Genomic DNA, 12,142 nt, shown 5'->3' with positions numbered 1-12,142 from the left:
CCAGAATGGTTATAGTAAATTTATAAATTGAAAGCCATATTTGGGTAAATAGATGGAGTACATTAAAAATTGAGAGCCCATATATGGATCGTTTTAAGTTAAATTAATTAGTCGGGCCGCCACATTTTAAAAACTTTTTTTAGGACAACTCATATTTCATTCTTCTTTGAAAAAAGCATCATTGTATTTTGAAAATATTGTGTTTTATATTTTATGGGGCATTTAGGTCGATAGTTCGATACCTCACCATATTTTTGAAAAATAGTCAAAATTTCATTTATTTAGAAAAAAACCCAACAAGTTGAAATAAAATAATTTTTTTGAAATAGTTAATTCAATTTACTTCGGCCACACCAAAGTAATTAAATTTAACTAACAGTTAATTCAATTTACATTGGTCAGACTTAAGTAAATTAAGTTAACTAAAGCAGTTAATTCAATTTATATTGTCTGATGAACTATTTTCTTAATAGAATGAAACTTTGTCTAAAATTTTATAAAAAAAATAGTGGATTGGTTACTTGCAAAAAAAATCTTTATATTTAATTTTACAATTTTTTTATATATTTTCATTTCAATTCTTAGCATTTTTTTTTATATATAATTCACCATAAAATATTGGCAAAATCATCATCTAAAAAAAAAACCCGAAGAATTTAGGAAATATTTAAAATTCGAGATATTTAGAGAATCATTTGCTTCAAATGAGAGCTTTCACTTGTTTTTATTTATAACAAGCTGCGCGTTGCAGCGGAATAATTAATTTCATTTGTAACTGACTAAGCCTATTCAAGCTTAAGAATTTCATTTTGTCATACATTTTTTATTTTTTTGATTTCTAGCCATTCTGCTTATGTGGCACATTGTTTATACCAATTCCCTTATTAAATAGTTAATATTATTATTATTTTCGAAATTAATAAAATCTAATTTATTATTCAAAATCCATAATTATTAGGATCTCATATATCTCATTCTCTCTCTCTCTCTCTCTCTCTCTCTCTCTCTATTTTCATGTTCACTCTCTCTCTCTCTCTCTCTATCTATCTATCTATCTATCTATCTATCTATCTCTCTCTCTCGTCACATTTTTTTAGCCATGAACAGAGGTCAAAAACATAAAAAATAAAAATAAAAACGCAGTTAATAGTCGTTAATAACTTTAAATATGTTTCTGCTTCAACTAATAGTCGGTAATAATTGTTAACAGTTTTCAACTAGAAACCTATTAACAGTTATTACCGACTATTAACTGCGATGCTGTTTTTTTCAATTTTCGTTATGGCTAAAAATGTAACGGAGAGAGAGAGAGAGAGAGAGAGAGAGAGAGAGAGAGAGAGAGAGAGAGAGAGAGAGAGAGAGAGAGAGTATTTAGGTATAGATAAATTATTTTCATTTAATTTATTTTTGACAAAGAATTAAGGGAAAAAATCAGGGTAATTATGTCTTATTACATCAAAGATTGACTAATGATCAAATATTACTAAAATGTTGGCTATTTCACAAGTTTTAAAAAAGCTAATAAGTTAGAGCCCTCATAATTAATATATTTTAGTATGAGAAAAGAAATATATAGAGATATTTTCATAAATATCGAGGTTTGAAAAAATTAATTTAAAATTTTTTGTAGGAATTTTAATTTTTTTGATAAAAAAAAATAAAAATCAATACGAATGAGTAGTACTTATGTGTGTGTAGGGTCTAATAAAATAAAATAAAAATCACTGTTCATTATTGATGATTTTGTCTCCAAAGATCCAACCTGCACTATATATATATATATACTGTGATCGCATATTTTGTTCTTTCCCTGTTTTCCCTTGAATACGTGTATTAATTTTGTTTGTGAGAAATCTTGACATGGATTCCTTCTCCGAATGCTAGTAGAGGATTTCGACCAACTCTTCCCATCTTCGTTTTCTCCCAGCTAAAATTCAAAACAGAGATCTTCCACATTTAATAATTTCTTTTTTTAATACCAAAAATATATACGTGGAAAAATGTACCTATATTTAGTGAATAATACGTGGAAAAATGTGGCCAATAAAACTCTGGTATATTCAGCTCCTGCGCATTGTCTTACTCCAATTCCGAAGGGCATGAAATTCTTAGATACGACGTGAGAATCAAGTGCCTACAAATTATAATAATATCAAATCCAACAGCATGTTTTGTGACACAATATTATTATAGTTAGTATGATGAGTGTAGTGAATTAATAGTGCATTATTTCAGACTGAACCTTCCAACGCCAAGGATTGAACTCGAGGGGATTTTCGTATATACTGGAGTTCATGTGAAGAGCAGAAGTAAGCATTACGATTGCCCAGCCTTTTGGAATCGTAAATCCTGAAGGAAAAATAAAGCTCACAATAAGTTAGAGAAGAATTCATAGATTACATTGTCAAGCAGAACAATTATATTTATTATGGTCTTTAATACATTGTGTATATAGATATATAGTAATGGTGTTTGATATTTTTTTATGAGAAAAGTTCATATTTCATCATCTAGAAAAGGCAGATTTAGGTTTGTGATTGACAATGATGAAGATAAACTTCAAACCTACCTGTACCAGTACCGCCACTATCGTTTATTTCTTCTGTAGTGTTTAATAATTCGGATTTAGTTAGTTTCCGCTGAAATGAGTTAATATTTAGAATTTTTAGGGATACCCCTTTGTGATAACAAAACTTTGATAATCTGACCCATATAAATATGAGATTAAAGCTCACTTGATGTGATTAAGATACATTTACAAAACTTTGACAACCTTGCTAGTGTAGATTTGAGATACCTAGTTTTTGGGTCTGTATATAATATAGTAACCAACAAATAACATCCTTAATCGGCAAGTATAGAGCAATGAATGAGAATGATGAGAGTATACCTTTTACATGGATATCTTGCAGTGCTTTGCGCATTAACCCAATCGCAACGTTTCCGACTCTCATGGTTTCATTAATGACCTAAAAATTATAGGTCCAAATAACATTGCAGTAACGTATCAGTGTATTGGAACAGATTGCTTAAACCAATTGGGTGACAAGACTAACTTGAAGCGTAAAAGTCATTGATTTGTACTCCTCCCATGTGAGTGGAGAATTTGGATCTTCTCTCCTTTTGAGGATTGATTCATGCTCAACCTGAGAACGTTTATCAGAAGTTATACGAAAATGGTCACAAACAATGGTTTATTTCTACTCGTCATGTGTGCATTGGTTATTAATAGTTGCAATTTATTATTTATTTTGCAAATTTTATTCTGGCATCAAAATAATTTCAACCGTATGAATAGGTTTTGAGCTAAAACAGTTATCCCTTGAAATTGGAAAAAATCATAATGAAGGGGATATTCTTTCAAAATGCAAACGTTCAAGCCTGAAAGAAAAGACGTACGTTGAGATACGGAAAACTTATACACACATGTATCATATATGCGTATATATGCCTGTGTTTATATATGTATATGATTTATTTATAAATATCAACGGTTATTTATATTTATATATATACAAATATTAATAATTTTAAATAAATCATCAAACTCCGAGAGAATAAATATAATGTTAAAAATATCCAAAGAATGTATGTTACTCTGATGATTATTCACTTAAAATTTACAAAATTGAACTAAATTTTTTTGAAATTTTGGTGAATTAATTACTTAATATTTTGATATATATATATATAACAAACATGAAAACCTCGAAAGTTATCAAGATTTGTAAGGTACAAATGTAATTAAAAGAAAATGTACATATATATATATATTTAATATTTTCAAAAGAAACGAATTTCTAAATGTAATAATATTTGATCCATCTGAGCTTGCAAATCATTATTTTCTTTTGAGATATCTGAACTCTGCATGTATTATTCTTATATACTGATCATGTTTATAAGACTATGGTAGAATCGTATATGTATATGTATCATGCTACATAGTATTCGCGTATTTACGTACCATCATCTCTTCCACTACCAGAGGGTGGTCTGATAGTAGCTTGAAGGCTAATGCAATGACCCTTGCCACCGTATCAAATGAAGCATATAATGCTGCTAACATGAAATTGACCATAAAATCCTCGGTCAAGTAATCCTCGGTACCAATGTCCTTGATAGCTTGATCCAGGAAATCTCCTCGGTGCAACTCCGGTGAAACGCGTCTCTCATTTAAGATTCTCCCAAACATTGTTTTTAAAGTCTTTTGAACCTGCGCTTTCATCGATAAATTTTAGGAAATCTTACCGTCTCTCTCTCAACACATGGGAAGAATTCGACATTTCTACCTTTTATTTTAGAAAAATCTCACTCACTAAGACAATTGAAACGTTAGATTTAGTGGTGTGGCCTTGTTAATCAGATAATCTTTGACACGATAATCCCTAGTATTTTTATAGAATAATTTTGGTTAATTTTGATAAATGACTAATTTATAAAATAAACGATACATTAGCTAATTCTTCAAAATTAAGTTTGAAAGTGACTAGATAACACCTTTTATTTTAAAGGCCATGAAATACATCCCTTAAGTGTTAACAAAATACTAAAATATTTGGAAGAAAAAAAATTTGTCGTCTTACCTATTCTACTTCTTATATTCATGGTAATTATTTATTTAAACTACGTATAAATCTTACATTTACTATTAAAAGACATTCAAGCATGCGTTCTTTACATTTTTCTTCACATTCAACCGGAACTATGTATAAATCGGCTCTGCCGTGTTTCATTCATACACAATTTCCCAATTTTCTTTGAAGTAATAAGAATTTACCTTTAGGCACCGATTGTATGTTGTGCCAGGGATGTTCAAGGGGAAGGATATTAAACTTCCTGACAATTTAGTGTATAGCTCAGCTAAGTTTATAGTCGATATGTCTGGGTCGTAGTTGATCATACTCTTTGCGCTAAAATCTATAGCCATCTGAAATTTTCAATAAATATAGAAAGCAGAAGAAATGTTAGCAGGAATCATATACATTTCCTTATAGCAATCTAGCTTTCTTATTTGTTGTAACCTTTTTACTTGTCATAGTCAAAATTTTCATATATTAAAAAATATATCTCACTTTATGACTAGGAATACATAATACATGCGTCTTGTTATATGTTCTTAATTATTTGACAGATATGCTTAAATTTTAATGTAATGAGTCTAAATATAATATATATATATATATATATATATATATATATATATATATATAAATATACCTCTAAGTCTCATTTATTTCTACGGAAAAATTAACTTTTATCAACGCATTGTGATAAATATTTGTATTATATACGAGCCAATACAAAGCTCCAATACATTGCCTAATGGTGCCATAAGTATTGATACCAGTGAAATAGAATTATAATAAAGAAGAATTACATTAACTAACCGCACGCGAACGTTGAGATTGCATATTAGTCAACGTTTGATTTTTTTTTTTTTTTTTTTTTTTTTTTTTTTTTTTTGAAACGACCAAAATTGATGAGGTGTTATTTTCATTGGATTTGTGGTTACCATTTTAAACGTTGATATGCAATATTATTTTAATTTCAGTTCAATGTACGTAATAAAAAATTCAATTGCCAATGCACGTTGATATGCCATATATAGATATAGCAATCTCAATCTGAATATCTGATGTACGTATAAAATTAGAATAGCAACGCTCTTAATGATGATTAATTTTTTGGTTAACAACAGGTTCTCTCTCTCTCTCTCTCTCTCTCTTCTCTCTCTCTTCTCTTATTATTTAGCCTGGTCTTACAAGAGACAGCGTCTGGGGAGCTAGAAATGGCGGCGGTGGAACGCCTACCTGCACGTGCCGAGAGCACGGCACCACCGGCCGGCGCGGAGGACGTTGAAGCACACTGCGCAATCGACAGCCATGGATCCCGATGGATGAGCTCCAACCGCAAAGACGACCGACTCATCCTCACCGGATTTGAAGGAAGTGCCGTCGTAGACACGTCGCGAGGAAGAATGGCGTCGGCGCCGGCAATTCCATCAGGCGAGTGTCGACCCATGGAGACGTTAGGCCCTGATCTGCACGATGACGTGACCAAACCTCTGCCTCGATCTGGAATTTGCGAGGTTAGATCGGCTCTTACCCGTGTTAAGACGTGTTAATTCATGTTAATTCGTGTCAATTCGGTTTATTTTTGTTTATTTCGTAATTAAGTCAGGTTAATTCGGAATTAATTCATGTTAATTTGATTTATTTCTCTCTATTCGTATTAATTTCGATTTATTTGTAGGATAATTGGCGACTATGTGTCTCTGATGTCGGAGAATTGACGGTTCGAGACGGATCGGTGGTGAAGATTGGCGGTGAAGATCGACGGTGAAGATTGGCGCGGTGGTGAAGATCGAAGGTGAATCTCGCAAGTTGACTTGTCGTTGAAGATCAGTGATGGAGATTGACGGTGAAGATCTCGTAATATCTTTTAAAAAAAAAATTAATCTATTAATGAAACAGTTATTTATTGTAATATTTTTCATTAATTTATTTATTTTTGTTAACTAATTTATTTTTGGTAAACTTTCATTTTAAAAATGAAGGGTATTATTGTCTCTTCAAGTGGGTTTATATGGTTTATTGGCTATTGTACAAAATAAATCTAATATTGGCTATTTTCACAATTTTATGTTTCAAATTGACTACTATACTTAAGCTCTCTATAATAAAAAGAGGCTTTAGTTAGGCGTAAACCTGTCAAAAAAAGGTCGTACCGGGCCGGAGCGGCCCTTTTCTTCAAACCCAAAAGAGGTCCGAGCCCAACCCCAACCCAAAATATTTTATTGGATCTAAAAAATAGGACCTTCAGCTCAATCCAGGACCAAGCCCTCGACCCTTGGGGCCGAGGGTTGTGCCTAGGCCCGAGCTTGAAAAATGCCTAAGTTGTGCCTCAAAAATCACGAACTATAAGCATAAAAAATAATATATAAATATTTTTAAAAATTAAAAAAATACAATTTTAATCAAAACAACAAAAATGTGAGTGTAAAATATTTATATCATTAATATAAATTAAATTTATATGTCAAAACTACTTTTCGTACATAAAAACATAATTTTGAAAAAAAAAATATTTATTATATTTAAAAGGATTGGGCCCGAACTCACTAGGACACACTACTACAAATTCACATTTCTGGTGCGGAAGGGTATTAGGTGCGACATGTCGCACCTAAGCTCATATTCGGTGCGACATGTCGCACCGGATACTCATTCAGATGACTAAAAATTTCGCTAAAGTTTAGTGGTATTCGGTGCTCTTACTCTCTCAATCTGACTCTCGCTCTCCGGCGCTCCCCCTCAGCCACTCTCCGGCGACCAGCCCCCTTTGATACGTCTCTCTCTCTCTCTTTCTCTCTCTCTCTCTCTCTCTCTCTCAATCTCACTCTGTCTCTCTCAGAGCAGCCCCCCGCCCCGCCGCCTGGACCAGCCTCCTCCCTGCCCCCCGCCACCTGGACCAGACTTTGAGGGGGCGCACCGGTTGACTCGAGAATCAGTTTTGCTATTGGCGCCATTCGTTTCGAAGCTACAAACGTTATCTACATGGAACGCCTTTCGTGTCTGTCGGAAACAATTTTTCGGCTCCTAAAAACGCCACTTAATTCGCGTTTAATGTTTTGTATTAATTATGTGTTTGATTTCGATTTTTGTCTTTTGGTTTTCCCCAACTGTTGGGTTTCTTTTGTTGTGTGTAGATGAATTTTGATTTAATTTTCTAATATCTAATTTTGTAATTTTTTTTAAATTAAAATAACCTATTAGGTGCGACAAAGTCGCACCCGATATGAAATCACCCCGCCAATTTCAATATTTTGGCAGCAAAACAGCTTGGGCATTAGGTGCGACATGTCGCACCTGAAAGTGTCGCACCTAAAGGTAACCATATTAGGTGTCGCACCTAATGACTTTAGCGACGGACTTTTAGGTGCGACAAAGTCTCACCTAATAAACTATTAGGTGCGACTTTTGGGGCATTAGGTGCGATAATCGTCGCACCGGATGACTATATTTGTCCTAGTGACTAAAAGTACTTTTTGATGCAACTTTTGTCACATCCAAAAGTCCAATAGTCACATCCAATTGTCAAAATTGATGCGACATTGAATGCGAATTTGTCGCATCCAATAGTCTGCATTTGTTGACCCTAGATGTGACAAGTCGCATCTATTATCGCATCCATAGCTATATATTCCGCCATAGTTACTTTTTTCTGTTCGGACGTGGTCCGGGCAGTGGTCAAGAGAGGGGTGGTTGTGGCGGTAGTTAAGAGAGGGGTTTTCAGAGATCAGAGAGAGAATGAAGGTGGAGGTGGTGGTGGTGGTGACGAGAAAAAAAAAGGTAATGGCGGGTGGTTCTTCAGTGACGAGAAATCCAGAAGAGAGAGGCAGAGAGTTTTTTTTCCAGTCGAGAGAGAAGAGAGAGGCGGAAACGAGGAAGACGAAGCTTTAAAAAGTAAAAAAAATTATCATTAGATGCGAAAGCCATACAGATGCAACTAGTCGCGACTAGTCGCATCCAATGGTCAATATACATACTTAAATGAACGAAAATATAATGATTTCTGGTGACTCTTTTGGAAGCGATTAGTCTCATCTAATGATCATTTGGATGCGATTAGTCGCATGCATTTAAAAGTCATCCGAAGTTAAAGGCTAATTTGTCTTAGTGACCGGGTCTAAATTAAAGTCTGGACCGGGACGGAGTTGGGTTTTTAATGAGAGTTCGGGTCGGGCTGGGCTTGAGGGCCTACACCCTACACCTAGCCCATGCCCTTCATGAATCCTGGTTCGGCTCGATTCTTTTCCAAAAACGGTGGGGCTGGCCCAAAACTTCTTAAAAGAAGATCGGTTCGATTAGCCCACGGGCAATCTGACAGCTTTAGTTAGGCGTTTGGGCTTGACTACGCCAATTTCTTCATCTGATTAATCTTTTTTTTTTTTCATCTGATTATTCTTAAGCCCAATATCCTCACACATATCACATAAAATTGTAAGTGTTTTGAATTCCTCATTGCTAAAGCATTTTAGTTCTGAAGTATTATTGTTACCAAATAAAAAAGAGTATTATGTAGTTTTTGTTATTTTGCAAATGTACTTTTAAAAGCCAAATTTCCTAGATAGCTATATGTATGTCATCGTTTTTCTTTTCTTTTTTTCAAGCTTTTAATATAAATTGAAATTGTTCGACCATGGACAAGAATAACGATCGCCTGCTGCTGTTTAAAATTGATATAAAATATAACTTTTATTTTTTTATTTTTTTTATTATGTATGTAGTGCAAAGCAAGTACTTACAACCGAAGCAGCGTGTCTGACTTCAACAGAGTCGTGAATTGACCATGAACTCAGGGTTTTGTTGACTGCTTCTTCAATCTGGGGGACCAAAATCTTGAGATTCTCAGCTCCAAAAGTGTTCAACAGCCTGCTCCGGATATATTTGTGGATGATTCCAGCTGCGTTGACTCGGGTCTCGCCTTCGAAGCAAAAGACCTTCGAAAATGCTTTCATGTACCACATCTCAACAAGCTTCCCTTCTTGCTGATATAGATAGTTGTTGATCTCCGGATCGATCGATATCACCGCCGGATTGCCCACTATATTTGTCTTAAAAATTGGACCATATCTACAAAAATCACATAAACAATAACTTTCACTTGCGATTTTGCTCCTGATCTTTGTTAAAACTATCTTATTATAAAAAAAAAAATCAAATAAGAGTAATTCTTACTACAAATTTAACCTCATTAATTTCGATGATGAGTTTCATATAACTAAACATCATCTCAAGTATTTGTCATAAATTTCATCTTAATTAATTTCGATGATGAGTTTCATATAATTCTTTTCATCCATATATATCCCATCTTATATCATTAATATAAGGTAAAATAGCTAATATAATATATAATTAAAATGAACTTTTAAATAATTTGATCAGTTATGAACATCGGTCAACGTCCTTAACTTGATTTTCTAAGTGAAAATCGATTTCGCAACTTGACATGTGACTCGTGAGTCATTAATAATTCAATAGATCATACCTGATCTATTTCTAGCTGAAATACACGTAATAGTATGTATTTTTCAGCCGCGATAGAGTGTGAATATATCTGTGATATATATGTTTAATGGCTAAACTAAAAAATCTCCACAAACATACCTTTTAATTCGGTTTTTGATGAAAGGATGAAGATCAAGAGAGTAACTTGGGATAAGAAGAGAGAGAGATTCTCCGATGAGAGGGAGTCCCATGGATCCAGGTGGCAGTACCCCATTGGTGAATTTTTGGGTCCTCCATTTCCAAATCCAATGGCTGATCAGTATTACCACTAATCCAACAAGGCCCAGTATAACTCTATCCATACTAACCCACATTTGAAAATTCTTTGAAATAGTAAAACTTTAACAAATTTCACTGCTAATCAAAGAGATTGAATCTTGAATATATCAATTCTATAAACTGGTTAATACGCTTACTAAAGGCAAACTCATTGTTATTATGACAGCCAGATCGTGTGGAGTTGGCTCCAAAATAATAAGAAAAGAACGTGATGTAGATGTTGCAACTGATATAGATTGACTGATGGAGATATAATTTTTTTTTTAATATTTATATAGCCGGCCAATATATGTAGACAAGAACAATTTACGTGGAATAAGTATTGATTTATTTCGTATGGATTGGAAAAATAATATAGAGATTATAATCATATTAATTTTAGTTATCAGATCCGTTAAGGCGTGCGATATCTCCGGGTTTCAGAATTATTTATCCTTTGTGTTCATTCATTTAATATTTTTCTAATGGTATTAAATTCTTTTGTTCTTCGTAACCACATGTGTATTATCCATCAGTGGGCTACATCATTGATTCCACAGCTTTCAAATCTTGTATGTATATATTCTTAGTTGTGATGCGAAAGTGGAAGCTAATTTAATAAGAGCAAGATTTGCATATATTCAGTGTCTCCGTAAGTTGGTATTATAAAATATATTCTGTAAAAGATTTGCATATATTCATACCTCAGTATATATTATTTAATTATGACATTAATTATTGTCCATTTTTTGTATGAGCCAACTTCATACATTTTATCAACTTAATATACACACACACACACACACACACACACACACACACACACATATATATATATATATATATATATATATATATATATATATATATATATATATATATATATATATATATATACAAACATACATATTTTTGTAGGGGATCGTTTATTTAATTTTAATTAGCTCCCAACTCATTCAATCATAATTTATGGCCATTTAAGCTCCTGTAAGCTTGACTTTAAAATGTTCAAGAATTTTCTCCCACTCCATGAATTCTTCCTAAAATTTTTATAATTCAATGAATTGATGAATTTCTAGGACAACTATATGATTTATTTATGGGAAAATAACATATTTATACCCTGTGTTTTAGTGAAATTTCGAGTTTAACTCTCGGTTTTCAAAAATGTCGAGTTCATACCCTCTGTTTAACTAAAATGACGAAATTATACCCTGAAATGAATAATAGCGTCACAAATCTCCCTTTCATTGATATTAACTCTTATATAAGAAAAACCAAATCAAATCTAAATCAGTGCCCTAACTTCCAAATTCTAAATTTTGAAATAAAAATAGCCTTAAATTGAAATTAAATAATAAAACTCATACCTCCTAAGAAATGACTTCATTTCGTGTTCGAATTGTAACTCTAAATCCTACATACTCTGTACGAATATGCGATTTTGATGACTATCAACTATCGATGTTTACCCATTTGCCACTTTCTGTGTTCTTCACGATTAAGAGACTATTGTTTATTTTTTAGTTTTTAAATAAATTACATATATGACGCGAATGAATAAAGATAATTGGTGTTTATATATAAATATTATAGTCAACGTCAATTAAAAGTCAATAAAAAGAATATTTGTGACACTGTTGTCTATTTCAGGGTATAATTTTCCATTTTAGTTAAACAGAGGGTATAATTTCGTCATTTTAGTTAAACAGAGGGTATGAACTCGACATTTTTAAAAACCGAGGGTTAAACTCGACATTTCACTAAAACACAGGGTATAAATGTGTTATTTTCCCTTTATTTATGGG

The 12,142-nt window shown here is 32.8% G+C and overlaps 1 protein-coding gene across 1 annotated transcript; it reads right to left on the bottom strand.

The window, feature by feature from the left end:
- Positions 1 to 1,710: 1,710 nt before the first annotated feature.
- Positions 1,711 to 10,513, bottom strand: LOC149389448 (beta-amyrin 16-alpha-hydroxylase CYP87D16-like). The gene is made up of 9 exons (XM_089624290.1): positions 10,176 to 10,513; positions 9,311 to 9,638; positions 4,781 to 4,930; positions 3,968 to 4,216; positions 3,057 to 3,146; positions 2,891 to 2,969; positions 2,243 to 2,349; positions 2,007 to 2,134; positions 1,711 to 1,927 (listed from the first exon to the last, which is right to left on the bottom strand). The coding sequence occupies exons 1-9, from the start codon at positions 10,388 to 10,390 to the stop codon at positions 1,834 to 1,836; spliced, it is 1,440 nt and encodes a 479-aa protein (XP_089480416.1). The 5' UTR covers positions 10,391 to 10,513; the 3' UTR covers positions 1,711 to 1,833.
- Positions 10,514 to 12,142: the final 1,629 nt, after the last annotated feature.

Source organism: Urtica dioica, chromosome 8 (genome assembly GCF_054948205.1).
Source record: "Urtica dioica subsp. dioica isolate 48M chromosome 8, U.dioica_male_clone48M_v1_H2, whole genome shotgun sequence".
NCBI classification, from domain to species: domain Eukaryota; kingdom Viridiplantae; phylum Streptophyta; class Magnoliopsida; order Rosales; family Urticaceae; genus Urtica; species Urtica dioica.
Note: the sequence above shows the minus strand (reverse complement) of the source record. Positions and strands in the feature narration are given on the sequence as shown.

Bases quoted from the DNA above. Each gene is read 5' to 3' on its own strand.
- LOC149389448 (XM_089624290.1), bottom strand. From the start codon at position 10,390: ATGTGGGTTAGTATGGATAGAGTTATACTGGGCCTTGTTGGATTAGTG. The intron at 4,931-9,310 runs GTAAGTACTTGC...TGAAAATTTCAG, and splicing joins TCAGACACGCTGCTTCGGTT to ATGGCTATAGATTTTAGCGC. The intron at 2,970-3,056 runs GTTAGTCTTGTC...TATAATTTTTAG, and splicing joins CAATGACTTTTACGCTTCAA to GTCATTAATGAAACCATGAG.